This window comes from Budorcas taxicolor, chromosome 8, assembly GCF_023091745.1.
Source record: "Budorcas taxicolor isolate Tak-1 chromosome 8, Takin1.1, whole genome shotgun sequence".
Taxonomy (NCBI): Eukaryota; Metazoa; Chordata; class Mammalia; order Artiodactyla; family Bovidae; genus Budorcas; species Budorcas taxicolor.
The window spans coordinates 88,784,296-88,803,336 of record NC_068917.1 but is presented as its reverse complement, the minus strand read 5'-3'; the positions used below and the strand labels follow the sequence as shown (position 1 = coordinate 88,803,336).

The window sequence follows — 19,041 nt, the reverse complement described above, 5'->3', positions numbered from 1 at the left end:
CTTCCCAGTTAGGAGCATGAGGGTGCAGCATGAAAGAGTGTGGAAACAAGATACTGGCCAGATGTGGAAGCACCCGTGGCTGGCCCTTCAGGTGGTCCATCTACAGGCTGGAAATTCCAGCTATCCCCATCCCCCATCCTGTAAGTCAGTCAAACACCGGCTAATGTCTACCTTTGTGCCATGGCTGAAGTACACCTTTGCATTATTTGTGGGAAAAGCTGTGTAGCAAATGGAGACTGGAAGTCACCTAGCAGGAGGATGCTTCTTGAACATGAAAACCACCTTGCAGGCAATCTGCCTGTAGGTCTCTTCAGTCTTTTCCTTGGGCTCCTGTAACCTAATGTGGATTATTCTGTGTATTTCAAGGGTTTCCCAGGTGGCACTAAAGAATCTGCCTGCCAATGCAGGAAATACAAGAGACTCAGGTTTGATCCCTGGGTTAGGAAGACCCCCCCTGGAGGCAACCCACTCCAGTGTTCTTGCCTGGAAAATTCCATGGACAGAGGAGCCTGGCAGGCTACACTTCATGGGGCCACATATTTCAAAGTAATGGTGAATTTCCTTAACAAAATTCCAGGATTCCACATTCTTATTAGTTTAGTTTTCCCTCAAAGAGATGGCTTTAGTGTAGTTTTTCAGTAAGCCCCATGGTGAAGAGACAAGCAAAATATAAAATTCAGCAAAAAAAAAACCCTGATGATTATTTAAAACTGTTAAACATGGAATTGACATGAATGGGGGCAGCAGGAGCACAGGGAGGGATGTGGCAGGGAGGGGTGTGTGTGTGTGTGTGTGTGTGTGTGGCGGTTGCCATTCTGGAACAGTGAGGTTGAGGGAGTGTTGTACTTGCCTTCTAGAGTTCCAAAAAAGTGATCACTGGCCCCATCTCTCCCTTGGTACTGGCATACTTCCCTGAGGCCTTCCAAAGCACAAAAGACGGTCTTGAGTCTATGTCTATGCCTGGGCAACATTTTTCACTAAAACCTCAGCACTTCAGACTGGGACAGAACAAATTAGTAAAAAGCAATACTACTGAATTAAAAATGTTAACTTGTCCTGTCTTTTTAAAAAAACACACATTAGAGCTGAGCCAAGTGTGTCTGTCACAGTCCTTCTCTGTTCGCTCCACCCACACGCACTCCAGAGCCTGTGTGTGTGTGTGTGTGTGTGTGTGTGTGTGTTGAGGGTGGTGGTGGGCGGGCACTGCAGTGACATCTGCCTCCTTATAACCCCGGCCCTTAGGGCCTCAGGGCAGGACAACTGCTAGGAACTCCTCCAGCAGACCAGCCACCATCCACTGACAATCCAAGACCCCTGAGATGCAGTTATGTGAAAAAAGTAAACAGAAAACCATTTGTAGAGAAGGTACCTCTTATGTTTAAAAAATGATATAAATATGAGAACACATTGTATACATTCTTATAGATGCATTAAAAAACTGACAGAATCCACAATGAGCCAACAGTAGTCATTACTTGGTGAGGGGGTAGCTGGGGATGGGAAAGGAAATTTCCACTGTGACTCTGAACTACAGGAACTAGCTGTAGCTACAAGATTAGCTATTTGTTTTCGCTATTGAATAACTAAATGAATGAAATAAAACTGAGAAAGAAATAGATCTGACAGTCAGGCTCATGTTCTTCTCAGTGAGGGTGTCAGGTAGTCTAAATTCAGGTGTCCTTCATGAAAATAAAGCATTACTCTTATTTCAAAAGCTAATTTCTGAGCACCCATTAAGTCCAGGGCGAAGAAACACTTATAGTCTCTACTACTTTAGGGACTAAAGTCTCCACTCAAGTCGCTACTCCACTAAAGTCTCCAATCAAGTCTCTACTACTACAGATTCCAGTAGTAGTGTCTACTACGATTTTAGGGACTGATGAAGGAAAAACAGGAGGTGAGGGTGGAAACAGTTCTGACCTGGAAAGGCCACACTGATTTCCAGCGGCTAGGTATCAAGCTAGTCATCTGATGCAAGTTTACTTTGATACAGCCTTCTCCTGAAAAGTTCATCTTAAAAAAGATTTTCAAAGTTCCCGTCAGAAAGTCATAAACTGTCTGAAAATAGCTATCAATACTGAAATGAGAGGTGGAATTCTTCCAAAGCAAACACTTTTATTGAGAGACCCAAGAGGTTTGTCTTGATTTAGTGGGAAGAGTTATATAACTATAACATTGAGTGAAACACCCTAAAAGTAGCACAGAAAAGTTAGCCATTGCTCTGACAGACTGTTTCAACAAGTACTGTATACCCCCCCCCCCAAAAAAAAATGCATGTACAAAGTAATTGTGGCTTTGTATGGCTTGGTGTTGGAGAAGACTCTTGAGTCCCTTGGACTGCAAGGAGATCCAACCAGTCCATCCTAAAAGAGATCAGTCCTGGGTGTTCATTGGTAGGACTGATGCTGAAGCTGAAACTCCAATACTTTGGCCACCTCATGTGAAGAGTTGACTCGCTGGAAAAGACCCTGATGCTGGGAGGGATTGGGGGCAGGAGGAGAAGGGGATGACAGAGGATGAGATGGCTGGATGGCATCGCTGACTCGATGGACATGAGTTTGAGTGAACTCTGGGAGTGAACTCTGGGAGGCCTGGCGTGCTGCAATTCACGGGGTCGCAAAGAGTTGGACACGACTGAGCGACTGAACTGAACTGAACACTTATGTGACCTTACTCAGTTGGTGTGGAAATCTCCCTCTTGTGGGTGTAAACGGGCGTGGGGCTGGGTGGGACAATACGAGTGACATATATCTGAATTATGCAGCTTAGCTCTAAAATCTGTTCTGGAACATCCCAATTAAGTCACTTTCGTTCAGCTGCACCAACTGTAAAAGCTCAGTAACCTTCCTAAAGATGCAGTAACAAACAAACTTTATTTCAAGCCAAAAAATCCCCCAGATCAAAACCTCCCCCACTCTGCCAAAAAACCCTCCAAGTGTCTTTCTGCAGAATCTTGGCTGCTCGCTCTGCGGTCCCGGCCATGGCCCCGAGCACCGCCTTTACGTCTGGGAGCTGAGTGACGGGAAACTGAAGCAGCCGCTTGCCTCCCTGGCTAGGTCTGCGGACAGGGCAGCCAAAGGGCTATTTCCCATTTTTCACTCTTAGGTCTCAACGGAACAGTTAAACCATCAGGTGTACCAAATTAGAGATAAACTGAAGTTCCTCTTTCAGATCAGTGGAAATGAGAAGTAGCCCCCTGTACCCTTGAGTTCTTTTAATATGCAATCCAGACCACACTGGCCAGGAGAGAGGCTCCAGGGGGCTCCCAGACATTCACAGGATGTACACTCAGACATGTTATTTGTTTGTGTGTGTGGCTATATTCCTCAGCAGCATCATGCTAACAGAGAGGAGCAAGGGGTGTACACGATGGCCTGAGGTGCCAGAGAGCCAGGGAGACCCAAGGTGCTGTACTTAAGGGGCTTTCAGCCTCAGGACCCTTTGGGCCCTTGTTAGAAATGCACTTTCTTGGCCCCACCCAGACTTGCCTGGGAGCAAGTAGGCCAGTGCTTGTTTTGTAACAAGCTCCATCAGATGTCCTGATGTATGTATGATAAAGGGCCACTGCTTATGGATGTGAAGTGAATTCCTAGCTGAGCCTTGCTTAACCCAGGGTTGTGGACCCAGTCCATTAAACATGGAAAACCACCCAGGCTGTGCCAGGGTAAAGGGGAGAGGGGCAGCAGGGGCCATTAGCTGGCCAGCAGAAGCATCTCCAGGCCTCACCCAACCCCTCCCCTGACTGGAGCCACTGACCCCACAGGTACCCTGGTCCAGGTATACCGGAACTTGGCTGGCTGCACCGCTAACCAACGATGGAATGCAGGCAGCTTCGGGCAGGTGGTGAAGGAGGCCTAGTCTCCTTCACTGTCTCTCCCTCCAGCCCTGCTCCAGGCCTTGGGAAGCGCCAGACTCCAGGTCTAAAGTTGGCAGGGGCTTTGGGACCTCAGGAAGAGAGAGGTTTAAAACCCAAAACCATCTTCACCTCATCTGCAGTTACTCCCTGCTACAGACTTTACCAAGAAAAGCAATGCAACCTGTTCCCATCATTTATCTGCCAACGTATAATAAATTCATGTTCAAATGAAGTTGTTGCTCCCGGACAAGCCCCAACCACGGCCCAAATCATTACCATTCGGCGTCTCCACCATCCAGCAAGCCCCACTGCCTCACATCCTCATGACCTGCAGAGCCGACTGAACCTTCTCTTTCGTTTTATTGGGTACACCAGGTGTGGGAGTTACAAGTGAACTCTATCCCGTGTGTCAGATGCAATGTACTTGTGGGCCTTCTGTCACAGGAGCTCTGAAATGAACGGACCTCGCTTACATATACAAACACAAGCAAACCAGAATACAATCAGGTGGTATCCCAACGTGGGTAACGTAAACAGTTAAATTACGAAGTCATTATTTTAAGCTCAAAATACTTCAATGAAAACGGCATACAAAAACCATATAAATTACATTTAAGGTCTGTACAGGATTCTAAAAAAAAAAATAATAACAATAATGTGCTCTGTACAATGTTGCCTCCTTTGTAACGTTCCAAGGCCCCAAAACATTTTCCCTTGAATTCCAGAAAACTGGGCAAAATACACATGCAGGATAATTAAAAAATTATTTCACAAGAATACAAAATCATGTGGGTTTCTTTTAAGGCACATAACGTTTCAATACAGAACTCCCATTCCAGGAGCCCCTTCCTCATCAGACCCTGACAGGTGGCCGCTTCTTGTTCCCATTCATCTTTGGTGGGTGAGGGGAGACTGTTACTGGCAGGTGAGGGGCAGCAGAGAGAAAAGCAGCCTTCTCCATCCTCAGCCTGCAGCCCAGCCACTGGGCATCACAAATCCCAAGGTCCCAACTTGTCGCAGGCCGCTTTTTCCCAATGTTTGGACATACTCAATCCATAGGCAATATGGAGAGAAGATGTTACCTAATTTCCTTCAAAGCACAAGCACTGCTCACTGATGCTGACCTTCAGGGAAATGTAGGTGGCACTGGGAGTCACCACGTGTCCTGCTGGGTTACTACCCTCGCCTGGTCAGGAGCCATTGGCCAAAAGACCCTCCAACCAAACAGGTGGGCACAGCACGGCTCTGTGCACAAGAGGACTGCAGAGGAGGACTTGGCACAGGGAGGCTGCCCTCCACCCGAGGCTCGTGTCCGTCCACTCAGTGCCCGATGGCCCCATGGCCCTCAGGCTTCCAGCTGGACCTCAGCCTCGCCCATCTGCAGAGTGTCGTTGTCTCCCAGCAGCTCGGTCTCAGGGACCGAGCCATCCTCCTCCTCCTCCGCTTCCTGCACGGGGCTCTGGGCCACGTCTTCCGGGACATTCTGCGCATCCTCAGTGCCCTCTGAGAGCAGGGCTGCCCTGTCCGCCACCGACGTATTGGAAGGTGCGGTGGTGACATACCCCGTGCTGGTGGAGCCGCTGCCGCTGTGATGGGAGCCGGGCTTGGGGACCATCTGGGCGGGCACCTGCTGCGGGGCCATCTGCATTGGGATCTGGACCGGGTAAAAGTTGGGCAGGTAGGCCCCATAGGCCGGCACCGGCTGGTACCCATTGACCGGGATGTAGAGCTGGGGAGGGGGCACCATGGGTCTGATCTGGCCCTTCATGGGGATGAACTGGGGCTGCGGGAAGGGCTGGGCCTTCTGCTTGGGTCCCCCGTAGCGGGCGTTGCTGACGTTGCTGACCGGGCTGGTGCTCAGCGAGCTGGTTTGTGTGGCATTGCTGGCGCCCGAGGTCTGGGCCGAACTGTTGTAGGTGGACAGGTTGCCCCAGGCGCGCAGGCGACTGTGGATGTCCTTGAAGCGGGGCCGGCGGCTAGGGAACTCATGCCAGCACTCGATCATCAGCGCGTACACCCAGGCGGGGCAGTCGTCCGGGCAGGGCAGCACCTGCCGGCTCCGGACCATCTCCACCACGTCCTGGTTGGAGTGGCCGCAGTACGGCTGCAGGCCGTAGCTGAACACCTCCCACAGGACCACACCGTAGGACCAGATGTCCGAGTCCACTGAAAACTTGCCGTACATGATGGCCTCGGGGGACATCCACCGGATGGGGAGCAGCGCGCTGCCCGTGAGCTTGTAGTAGTCGGCCGAGTACACTTCGCGGAAAAGCCCCAAGTCCGAGATCTTCACGGTCAGCTTGTCATACACCAGGACATTGCGGGTGGCCAGGTCTTTGTGGACCACGTGGTGGCTGGACAGGTACTCCATGCCCGCGGCGATCTGCGCCACCACATGCACGAAGTCTGGGGGCTCCAGGGCAGACTTCACCGTGCGGTCGTCGTCCGTGCTGCCCACGTCCGAATGCGGCGAGCGCATGACCAGAAACTCGTGCAGGTCACCGTGTGGGCAATAGCTGAAGATCATGCTCAGGGGTTGGTCCTTGGTCACCACGCCCAGCAGGCAGACGATGTTGGGGTGCTGCAGCCGTGCCCGAAGCAGGGCCTCGTGCCGGAACTCCTCCCGGAGCGGACCCTCCGCTTTGTCCTTCAGCGTCTTGATGGCCACGGCCTGGGTCTGCTCACCCGGCGCCGGGCCAAACAGATGGCCTTTGTAGACCTTCCCGAACCGGCCCTCCCCAAGCTCCTCCATGAACCTCACGGTGGACAAGCTGATCTCCTTGAGTTTGGCCTGCCAAGAAGAAAAGCCCCAGTGAAACATTTCTGCCAAGACACCAGAAGGCAGAGCCAGACAGCTGGAGAAGGGGTCGGGTGGGGGCTCCTAGAGCCACTCCCTAGCCCCACCAGGCTCAGTTTTAGTCTGCATCACACACTGCTCTCTGCTCTTAAATGTGCTTCAATGCCCTGGGACGGCCTGAAACCTTCAAATGGTCCCAACCAGGCTGCAAACAATGCTGCCACCCCAAGAAAGCATTGCAAAGTGTGTGGGTGAGGGTGGGTGTGTGCACACTGAGCTCCAGCTGTCCCAGGACACCACCCTCCCAGCCGTGTCCCCCACTGAGGGCCTCTGCTGCCGCTCCCTGCTATGTGCCCACCAACAGGCCCAGCCGCCTCTGCTCGTCAGTAAGGCCCTGATGTCTATTTCCCTTGAACCCTGAGGTGTGCTCCCCATGATCTGAGTCATTTTTAGAGTCCAGGCCAGCTGCTCTCCAGATGAACCTCAAAGGGCCTGTCTTGCTGCTTCCTCTTGACTAGACTCTTCATTAGATGCCACATGACAGACGCACCACACTGGTGAAATTGATTCGAGTCTTGCATCTCTCAGCCTCTATAACTTCCTGCCCCTTCTGTGTGCCCAGCCCTGTCCTCAGAGGCTGTCTGAACCCAGGGGAATCTGTGTCCTCACCTGCTAAATCCCCTTCCACCCTGCCACCCCTTGCAAAAATTCAGTGATGCCTGGCTACAGAACTGAATAAGTCCAGCCTCCTCCACTTCAAAGCCCAGAGTGAAATGATTTTCCCTCCAAACTTGCAAGTAATGTAAATGCCCCTTCACTGAGGCTGGGTGAGCTTGGGGAGACCTTCTCCGGTGCTACACATTTCAGTTCATTCTCACCATTCTAGGAACTCAGGTTAGGGGTGACCTGCCCCTACTACCACCTCTATAAGACTGTTGCTCTGTCCTTCCCTGAAAAACAAAACAAAGTCAGCCCAACCCCAAACTGACCAGAAAACAGGCCTTCATTCCTTAAAAATGCCATATTTGACCCTCGAGCTGTGGGGGCAATCTGAGCCCCTCTTTTGTGTGTCCTCCTGAGGGGACAGCTGAAGCACTGCTGAATGAGGAAAGCTCATTCCCAGCCTGTGATAACACAGCAGGTCTCTGTCGAGGCAAAACAGTGAATTCCAAACTCACCTGCCATATATCCCCTAAGGAAGCAAATGTCCTAGTATATTTTAGAGAAGAAAGGGCAAAAAGAAGGCCCGTTTAACATAATCATGTGTTGTGAATCAAGCAAATTAAGAAAGTGAGTACTGGGGGTAGCCAATCTCCAGGTAGAGGTTACGCCTGGGGGAGCAGCCTCTTTAAATAAATACTGGCACAGAGACCTGCTTGTGCTGGTTGATAAGAGGCATTTCCACATCCTGGCTGGGCGAGGCCATCAGCTGCCGCCGCTGTGGTGTAGAGGCAGAAGCCTTCTGTTTATTCCGGCACATGCAGACCAAGAAGAAAAGGCACGCGATGACAAGGGGAATGGCGATGCTTGGAACCAAGATGTACAGAATTCCCATCCTGCTGCTGTCCTGGGGACCTGTGAACAGCAAGGCATCCATGGTTTTTCTGAAAATACCCCCCTTTTCAACTCGGCGTTCTCCACCAGCCCACTCCCACCTCCACCTAAAATATTTAAGCACGAGTAGATAGTTATGTAAGCTGCATGAAGGGACAAAATTACAACCCAAACCTCGAAAAACATTGCTGCTGCTGCTGCTGCTAAGTCGCTTCAGTTGTGTCCGACTCTATGCGACCCCAGAGACGGCAGCCCACCGGGCTCCCCTATCCCTGGGATTCTCCAGGCAAGAACATTGGAGTGGGTTGCCATTTCCTTCTCCAATGCATGAAAGTGAAAAGTGAAAGTGAAGTTGCTCAGTCGTGTCCGACTCTTAGCGACCCCATGGACTGCAGCCCACCAGGCTCCTCCATCCATTGGATTTTCCAGGCAAGACATTATGTACCCCAAAATGCACACCATGTGAGGCATGACCTAGAACTCCCTGCCAGGAGAGCAATTCAGAATACAGAGCACAGACAACAGACCCTAAAGGTCTTACAGTAGCGATCACCACCAACATGCTGCTTCCTAACCTGAATCCTGCTGGGCATAGTGCTCTGACCTTTTCGTGTTGACTAAACTTGATGAGTAGACTAAACTTGATGAAACACAAGTTTCATGCTGATCCTCAGTGAAAGGAACTGGATATTGGGATTAGAAATGATCCTTGACTTCATCCAACATTTTAGGGTTTTCCTCATGTTTGTACAATGAACATATATTCTTAAAAGGCAATCATTAAAAAAGCACATGATTTAAAAGAGCTCTGGCAGCCAACAGGTCTAACCCAACAATATGCAGCAGGGGCGCACAAATTCTTCAAAAACAATAGTTAAGATGCACACACACTGAGGCTTCAGGATGTTTTTCTCTCTTTCTTTCTTTTTCTCTTTCTCTTTTTTTTTTTTCCTCTCTTTTTTCCTCTATAGTGAGGAGGAACACACTGTCTACCCCTACAGGATTCACAGGAAAGCACAGAGGGCGTTGGGCCGCAAGGTTGAAGCCCCTCGGTGCTGCCCTCCGAGGGAGAGTTAAGGCTTCCTCTCTGTGATGTGGAAAGCATGTTTTCCAAAGCCCCGCCCCCGACTGCCCCCAGCAATTTTCCTCTTAACCTTGTGAATAATTACACGGGAACTTGGGCTTCCCTATAACCAGTGGTAATGAGCTTTCCATCAGAAAGCAAACAAGTGATTTCTGGTCCATGTGGTCCCTTAAAGAGCTAATTCAGTTCTAAAAATTACCACTATCACCCGCATTGTCCCAAACCCAGTCTTGTTCCCTAGTCTCCAAAAGAAGATAAAAATCAAATACAACCACACACAAAACCCTCCTGGTCCCACTCTGGAGGCAGATGTTCTCAAAGCCTCAGGGGCAGTGGAGATTCTGGGTCATTTTTCCTGATTAAGGGCTAGGAGGGAAATTTCCTGATCCTCGAGCCAAGATGAGATGTGGGCACTATCCATAGTTTCGTATATCCATTTATTTTATCATTATCTTTTAAAAATCATTGACAGAATAATGCTTATTAATAATTATAGTATTAGAGAAAATTGAATATTCTTCATATGTAATTTGGAAATGGCAATCCACTCTAATATTCTTGACTAGAAAATTCCATGGGCAGAGGAGCCTGGCACTATAGTCCATTGGGTCACGTCAGACACAACTGAGTATGCACACTTTTCACTTTATACCATTGTTATCAGGTTGGTATTCACTTATTTTTTTGATGTATATATTTAAGTTGAACATGAAATAACCAATATTCAACTAATTTGACATAGCAAAAGCAGCTCATACAGTTTTTAAGAATAGAATTTAAATAGAACTCATTTAAAATAGAATGATATCATCCATAGTTTCCTGCTCCTGGTTTTGTGGCAGAATAATATACTAGACTATAAGGGCTTCCCTGGGGGCTCAGTGGTAAAGAATCTGCCTGCCAATGCAGGAGATGCAAGTTCGTTCCCTGGGTTGGGAAGATCCCCTGGAGGAGGAAATGGCAGCCCATTCCAGTATTTTTGCCTGGGAAATATCATGGACAGAGGAACCTGGCGGGCTACAGACCTGGGGTCACAAAAGAGTTGGACACAAATTAGCAACTAAACAACAACAACACAATATACCAGACTATGTTTGTTGAGAAACACACAGTGCCAGCCACTCATCAAGAACTGCACACTGTCCCACGGCACAGATGAACTTCCATCTAATCCCTTGTTGGTAAACAACTGCCTGTTTATTTAGCTATCAGAAGTGATTCTGCAATAAATATCCTTGCATTTCTGCCCTTTTAAGTGCAAATATTTCTGCAAAGTAAAATTCCTGTGGCATTGCCAGAGGAAAGAACATACATATTTACCTCTTGATTAAATTTTAATTACAAAAACAATAACTGCTCATTGTAAAAACATCTTGCAAGTGTGCTAAGTCACTTCAGTCATGTCCAACTCTTTGAGACTGTGGCCCGCCAGGCTCCTCTGTCCATGGGATTCTCCAGGCAAGGATACTGGAGTGGGTTGCCATTTCCTTCTCCAGGGGATCTTCCCAACCCAGAAACTGAACCCACATCCCCTGTGGCTCCTGAGTTGGCAGGCGGATTCTTTACCACTGAACCACCTGGAAAGGCCAGAGATAACGATGTCTGTAAAATTTGCAACCATCAACTACACACTTTCCTTCTAGTCATAATTTAAGAGAGAAACTTTAGGGAAAACAATTAAGAGATTTAAGTTCTATTTCCTCCTTACTCTGCTAAGTCTACGTGTAACAACTGAGCAGAGTGGGAGGTGAGGGAGGAGGAACAGGAGGCCTGCACCCCAACCACAGATGCTGGTCTGAGAAGCTGGTTGTAATTGTAATGGGAAGCATTTTCACTAATAGTGGGAAATGCTTGACAATGTTCACTGAGAAACAAGATGGCAAATTGAATATCCCAGGACCACACATGGAAAGAGGGCTGACAGAAGGGCCCCCAAATGTAAACAGTAGTCTCTGCTGAGTGATGAAATTAGAGGTGATTTGCACATTCCTCTTTAGTTTTTTTTTTCCTTCTATAATTTAAATAGGCCTGTAATGACCAGGTATTACTTTTATAACCAGCCACGACTTTACATAAATAATCATGGTGGTGAAACAAATAATCATGGTGGTGAAACACGGTGGGTGGGGGATCCCAGAGCTACCAGCCTCCTGGTACAATGTCATCACAAAGTACACCCCCCAGTCAACATTTTAAAAAAAAGAGAGAATACATACTACAAGAGGGTACGTCACACAGTTCCATGCGTACGTTTTTATTCTGCGTGAAGCACCAGGGGCCTTCCATCTGCCCTCCAGGGTTCCGGCAGTAGGCATGCCCCCCTCCGAGCTCCGGGAAGTCAGTGCTTGTCAGGTGGTGGCTGTGGGGGTGCTGCAGGGCCCACGGCTGGCACTGGTGCCCCGACTTGGTGGTGCTCGCCGTCCCTCTGTAATCCGTGCCTGAGCCATTGTAGCACTGATGGTCTGCGAGAGAAGGTTTGTCAGGAGGCCCGAAAATTAAGAGGAAGCAGCCCTCCTCTGTGGGTCCAGGGAGCACCCATCTTCAACTATTCCAAAAAGGAATAACCAAACCACCTCGCCAAATCGGAATTTCCAAAAGACCAAGGGATTGGAGGTAACTTCCAAGAAAAGAAGTCCCCAAGCCCACAAATTAAATGGATGGGTGCACCAGGGACACATGTGGGGTAGAACCTGGTCAGAAGCTTATGACCCTGAAACAGCAGGCACCCTCAGTCTATAATGACGATGTCAACCCTAACCTCAGGTTCACCTGCATTAGAAACAAAACCAAACTGTACAGGAGGGATGAGAAACTTCCAGACCTGGCCCCCAAACTCAGTGAGGGCAGGGCTCAGCCTGCTGTGAGCAGAGCCCCAGGCTCACTCCACTCCCAGGGGCCTCTTTGAGCCACACCTGGGGTGTGTGTTTGTTGAGTACCAGTTACACTGTGCTTGTGTGCAGGCACTGTGTTAAGAACTTTCTAAATACTAACTGATTTAATCTTCATTCCAGCTCCTGAGGTTAGTAGTTATTATCATGGTGTAATATGAGGAAACTGATATTTAAGCAACTTGCCAGGAGTTCATGATGTCAGCTGAGCTGCCAGGCTTTGGATGGTGCAGTGGGTCTGGAGACCAGGCTCTGGCCACCCTGGTGAGGAGCCCTGCTGTGCTAGGGAACTCTGGCCTCACCAAGGAAGCGAATATTTCCCAAGCCTGGGAGGAAGTCGACCTCTTTTCTGGGTTGGCTCCCCTCGAGGAGCACCACCATCCTCAGTCAGCTGCTGGAAGGCTTGAAAGAGGGCTCTGTCTTCCCCTAAGCTCCTTTCTTGGCGGTAGGCCCAGAGTCCTCCCGTCTTGGAGAAGCCAAGTGTGCGGCTCACTGGGCTAGAGTGACTTATTGGGGATCCACAGACAGGCAGCCTCAGGAAGGCTATGCGCCTGGAACTAGATGACAGGGAGTCCGCACCCCAGGGCTGCCCTACCGGAAGGAATCGGGCGGGTCTGTGAGACTTTCCTGGACGGCTGGAATGGGGTCCCCAGGTTCTAAGAGGCAGGACCCAGGTCCTGGGGGAGGACGCGTGGGGACTCACAGCGGCCCAGCCTCTCCGCTGGGATGCCGATGCGCATGCAGTTGGCGGCGTCGGGGCTCTCGGGCATGGGCAGCGCCTCGCACTTGGGCAGCTGCAGCCGCATGAGGATGAGCGGGTTGGAGCGCGCGATCGTGTACTCCTGGCGGCACAGGTCGCTCTCCAGCACCTCGCACTCGTCCCGGCACAGTTCGCGCGGCTTGGGCGCCCGGGAGCGCGCGTCGCACAGCGGGAACACGAAGTGGCAGAAGGACGGGATGGCGAACTGCGAGCACTGGTCCGATAGGTGCGTGGAGGTGCCGATCATGGTGAAGGCGGCTGCGGAGGAGGCGAGGCCACAGTTAGCGTGGGGTGGGCCCTGCTTCGGGGCAAACACCCTGCGCGGCCACCGCTGCCCAGCGCCCCCGGTCCCATCTTCGGCCCAGGAGCAGTGCGCTGCCCGAGGCCCCTGGTCCCACCTCCTGTCCAGGCCCTCGACCCTGCCCGGCACCCTGGCCCCCATCTCTCGTCTGTGCCCACTCCCAGCCCTCCGGCTTGCCTTCTGCTGGCCCAGACTGGCTCTCAGGAGAGCAGCACCCCAGGGAGCACTCGGGCCGCCCAGATTTGCACCTGACACAGAAAGGCCCTGGTCCTAGGGCTTCCCTAACGAACATCAAAAATGAAACAAGGAAGGAGGAAACCCAGGCGGCAGATCTCATCCACTTAGACACCACTTCCAAGGCAGAAAGATTCTGGTACCAGACCCAGAACCACTTCCTGAGGTCCTGTTATGAACTGGCTCTGCCAGTTGGTGGTAGGTGAAGCCACGGGCTGAGTGGCTTCTAGAAGGAGAGGTTGGAGAAGAGGCACAAGGCTGGAGCTTTGGTCTTCCTGACATCTTGGAGCCTGTGTGCAGAGCCAGGGAGTGGATGACCCAGGGTATGAACACAGTGAGCCAGAAAAATGAATGATCGGTCGGGATTCCTTCCGGTGGAGTCTGGGGAGAGCCCAGAAACAACCAGAGGAGGTTCAAAGCGGGGAGAGGGGCAGGGCTTTGTGAAGGAGAGCGGAGAAGCAAGCCATCACAGGAGTGTCTGGAGCCCGGGTCGGCTGGCTTGCTTTTAGGGGTGAGACATCACAGGATGGGGCTTGATGGGAAGAAGTGACACCTGCATGGACAAAGGAAAGGGGTGGGCACTGCAGAGACCAAGTCTGGGCCGGTGGATGGGAGCAGAGTTGCCAGTGGCAGGAGGGAAGTCGTGCACTCCAGGGCCCTCTCCTCCGGGTTGTGGCAGTCAGCGTTCGAAGGAAAGCATCAGCTGCCCCATCTGTGCCCACCCCACTTTGACCTGTGGAGGACCTGACTATAAGGATCTGATCCTGGCCAGTTAGAGAAAGAGAGGTCCCTGTGCCTACACTCCCTGCTGAGAGGATGAGAGAGAACCTAGAGAGGTTGGAATTTAGTCCTTGGGACATTTCAGCTCCACCTATCACCTGTAGTGCCATGCCTAGTGCGGCCAGCAGGTGGCACTGCTGGCACCCATTTCCCTCCAAAGACCAGCAAGGTACCCATGGCTGGCACTGGGTTAGGTGAGCTGGCATGGGAGCACGGTTCTGGCCCGGCCCTGTCACTTACCACAGGACTGGCAGTCACTCAGTCCTTTCTGTACCTGGGTCTCTTATCTGTCAAGTGTTGAGGCCACACTTTGGGAAATGGAAACCCACGTGGAGCCTATAAAATAGTGCAGGCGGTAAACAGCCCCTTTAGTCCCCGGGGCTCTGGTAATAGGCTGTCTCCATGCACCGCACGCAGCACTGGGTGCTGGGAACTCTGTAGTGTGTTCGCCATGTCATCCTTAGCCTCCGGGCCTTCTGGCCAATATTAAAATTGCGGAACAAAAAAGGAAGAGGTTGAGGTGCAGGGTCTCTTAGGGTTGGCTGGTGAACTGGGTTTGAACCCAGTTGAGTCTCATCATGTGAGCTGACAACTGTCTACCAGAAGATCTGTCACCAATTTTGGCCTCTACTCCCAGGTGGCAAAAGGCCTAAGAAAGCCAGAGGCGGCATCGCTTTGGGGATATCAACTAAGAGGATGTGAAGGCCACCCCTTACAGGACTGCTCCTCTCCCCAATCCCGGAACCTATCAGGTGAGGACTTATTTCACCTGATGAAATAAGATGGTTCTAGGCATCACAGAGATCCAACAACTCATGTCCTTGTTTTTGTTTACATCCAGCACATCACTTTGATGGTTCTGGGGCTCATTCCTGGGAAGCTTCCAGTGTCCCTGGAACTCGCTCTGACAAGCATTCTCTTCAAACAGACTGTATCCACAACCAACACAGTTTCTAAACCATCAGTCAGTCAGTCTAGAGCAACTTCATACTTACATTTTCAAAAATCCACAAATCTAGAGAACCCTCATTCTAAACTTTTATCTTTAAAAAATGCTATAACATGAGTCTGCTTCGATATCTGAGTTGTTATCCTTTAAACTTCCTGAAGAAACAACTGAGAGACAGCCCTGTGCCTTGAATCAGTGTTTGCCAATTAGTGGGATACACAATTAATTCTGGAGTCTGTGGCTAGTATTTTAAACGATGATTAGAATGGAACCGAGGATGTCAGAGTGCATGGTTTATATTAAGGCTGGAAACAAGTTTTTTCTTTAATGAAATAAAACTGAAGGGAAAAATTAGCTTGCATTGCCTTTGTTAAAGTGAATGTTGTTTCCTGTAACCCATTTCAGTTCTATGAAGCAGATATATATGTATACTAAGTCACGATGTAAAGTATACTTTATACTGTGGGTTGTGATCAGAAAGTTCAAGAAGTTCTGCTTTAAATGGCATAAGGAGCTTTTCCAATGAGAGATACAAACAAGTTCAAAACATGTGCCCACTGGACCATTACAGCACCTTCCAGGATCTTGGAGTCCCATTACTGCCCTTCCATTTCTCACTGGACACCTTACCGTGTCCTCAGGGGTCTCTGTAGCCATGGGCCAGGCAGGTTAGACCTTAGACCCTCCAGACTGAGGGTGAAAGACAAAGCCAGGATCAAACTGGACTTAGAAGAACATTCAGTGACACCTGCGTGAGTTTCCACCTGGGGTCCTCTTTGTACTCTTACAGGGCAGTGCTTTGCCAGCCCCTCTGCAAATCCCTCCAGAATCTCCAGGGAGCCCACATCAGGGATCAGCCTGGGTCAAGAATCACTGTGCAGAGAACCTAGTTCAACTGGGTCACCTGCCATCTTCACCCGATTCTCCTTGTTCCTTAAAGAGTCTAAGGAGAAAATGTGGGGGTTTGTGAGGAGAGCTGAGACAGAAGGGGGAGGGCTTTTTAGGGCCTTGGTTTAATTCATTTTCTCACTTCTCAAGGAGTTTCCCCCAGGAAGTTCTTAACATCAGCTTCTAAAATGATGGAAAACGAGCATGTTCACTCCTAAAGGATCTGAACCACTTCTCATACAGTGCAGCAGTAACCAAAGACCTGACTGTGCCCAGCAACCAAGGGCTGATGGGGGTCTGAGTTCACTGCAGGGTCCCTAGGGTACAGCTGTTGGCCTGGAACCTCTGTCCTCAATAGCTGAAATCTGGCCCAGGTACTTTGTACCCAAGCCACGTTCCTTGTAACTCTGAGAAGGCACAAGAGCTAGGAAAGGCAGAACCAAGACTGAACATCACAGGTGTGGGCCTGGCCATGAGGGTAGTGGAGGGAAACAAGACAACGCAGGGCTTGGGAGCCGCTCAACCGACTGAAGTCAGTGTGTTCGTACACTCCAGGCAGACTGCGCTTGCTAATTTGCATATACAAATAGGAATATTTTAGGATAAACTGCAACCACTTCAGATAAAGGCCTCTGATTTTCTCTTGCAGGAGACATGACACAAGGATTCACTGGCCATGGCTGTAAGGGACAAAATACACAAATGGGATTGAAAACACACCAGCGGGGTGACAGGCAGCTGCGTGCATGCTCAATGTCTCAGAACAGAGGACTGCACTCCTACCTGTGATTCGGTTTTCAATCTCCCCCTGCATCTGGAGAGAGTCTACGTAAATGGTCCGGTTCCCAATGAAACGCGCACAGGCAATTCCCCGGTAAGGCTGGCAGAATCCATCCTCATGGTAGTCGTCTCTGGGAAAAACACACGATCCGTGAGCACACTGAAATTATCCCCAATGATTTTTTTTCTCTTTTTAAATCCAGCATCTGGTGAGCTAGCCATCTTGTCCCTTGGCATCTACCTGAATAAACTGGAAACTTCTGTCCACACAAAAACCTATGTGTGTGTGCTCAATCATGTCTGACTCTTCGCAACTCCATGGACTGTAGCCTGCCAGGCTCCCCTGTCCATGGGATTTCCAAGGCAAGACTATTGGAGTGGGTTGCCATTTCCTCCAGGGGATCTTCCCAACCCAAGGAGTGAACCCATATCTCTTGTGTCTCCTGCATTGGCAGGTGGATTCTTTACCACTGCACCATCTGGGAAGCCCACAAAACACACACACAGAGACATTTATAGCAGCTTAATCCATAATTGCCAAAACTTGGAAGCAGCCAAAATGTCCATAGTGAACGAAAAAACTGTGGCACATCCAGGCAATAGAATATTTACTCAGCACTGAAAAGAAAAGAGCAATCAAGAAAAGATATGAAAAAAAAAAACATGGAGGCAACTTAAATGCATGTTACTAAGTGAATGAAATCAGTCTGAAATGGCTGCATGCATACTGTGTGATCCCAATTCTATGACATTCTAGAAGAAGCAAAATTATGGAGCAGTAAGAACATAGATGAATGCCAAAGGGTTGGTGGTGGGGATTGGTGAATAGGAAAATAGGAGATTTTTAGGGCAGTGGATCTACTCTGTATGATACTTTAATGGTGGATACATGTTATTATACATTCGTGCAAACCAGAGAATATGCAACACGAAGAGTGAATGAGCCTTATCATAAATCATGCTGCTACTGCTCAGCCACTTCAGTCATGTCCAACTCTTTGTGACCCCATGGACTATAGCCTGGCCAGGCTCCTCTGTCCATGGGATTCTCCAGGCAAGAATACTGGAGTGGGTTGCCATGCCCTCCTCCAGGGGATCCTCCTGACTTCAGCTAATAATAATGTATCAATATTGACTGGCTTATAGCTGTGGTGTTGGAGAAGACTCTTGAGAGTCCCTTGGACTGCAAGGAGATCCAACCAGTCCATCCTAAAGGAAATCAGTCCTGAATATTCACTGGAAGGACTGATGTTGAAGCTGAAATTCCAATACTTTGGCCACCGGATGCGAAGAACTGATTCATTTGAAAAGACCCTGATGCGGAAAAGATTGAAGATTGGAGGAGAAGGGGACGACAGAGGATGAGATGGGTGGACGGCATCACCGACTCAATGGACACGAGTTTGAGTAAACTCCAGGAGTTAGTGATGGACAGGGAGGCTTGGCATGCTGCAGTCCATGGGGTCGCAAAGAGCCAGACATGACTGAGCAACTGAACTGAACTGAACTGGCTTATAAACTGTAACAAACGCACCATACTAACACAAGACGTTACTGATAGCGAAAATTGTATGTGGAGATGGGGGGAACGAGTACCAGAGCTTTCTCTATACTTTCTGTTCAATTTTTCTGTAAACTTAAAATTGACCTAAACTATCCAGTACTTTGGGCACCTCATGCGAAGAGCTGACTCATTGGAAAAGACTCTGATGTTGGGAGGGATTGGGGGCAGGAGGAGAAGGGGACAACAGAGGATGAGATGGCTGGATGGCATCACTGAATCGATGGATGTGAGTCTGGGTGAACTCCGGGAGTTGGTGATGGACAGGGAGGCCTGGCGTGCTGCAATTCATAGGATCACAAGGAGTCGGACACGACTGAGCGACTGAACTGACTGATAGAGCCTATTAATTAAAAAAAAAAATTTGGCATCTCTAAGGTAGGGTGGGGGGGTTGAGGTGGGAATGAAATTAGTTGAGTATGAAGGACTAGTTGAGTATGAAAGATGGATTGAAAAACATGAAGCATACACATAGGTGTGTACATGTTCATGCCTATGTTCAAATACACACAGAATATTAACAGTCGATGTGTTCCATGTTGGTCTTAAACTACATTGGAAACATGACACCTCTATTAACTTCCACTGTTTGCAAGCAAGGCTTCTATG

At 49.6% G+C, this 19,041-nt stretch overlaps 1 protein-coding gene across 1 annotated transcript in view; it reads right to left on the bottom strand.

The window, feature by feature from the left end:
• Nucleotides 1-5,201: 5,201 nt before the first annotated feature.
• ROR2 (receptor tyrosine kinase like orphan receptor 2) overlaps nucleotides 5,202-19,041 on the bottom strand; it is a 240,929-nt gene continuing 227,089 nt past the window's right edge. The window contains exons 5-9 of the mRNA XM_052645174.1: nucleotides 16,875-17,002; nucleotides 12,883-13,197; nucleotides 11,508-11,753; nucleotides 8,026-8,228; nucleotides 5,202-6,647 (exon numbers count right to left, since the gene is read on the bottom strand). Coding sequence (XP_052501134.1) covers nucleotides 5,202-6,647; nucleotides 8,026-8,228; nucleotides 11,508-11,753; nucleotides 12,883-13,197; nucleotides 16,875-17,002 — 2,338 coding nt within the window. The remainder of the gene's footprint in view (nucleotides 6,648-8,025; nucleotides 8,229-11,507; nucleotides 11,754-12,882; nucleotides 13,198-16,874; nucleotides 17,003-19,041) is intronic.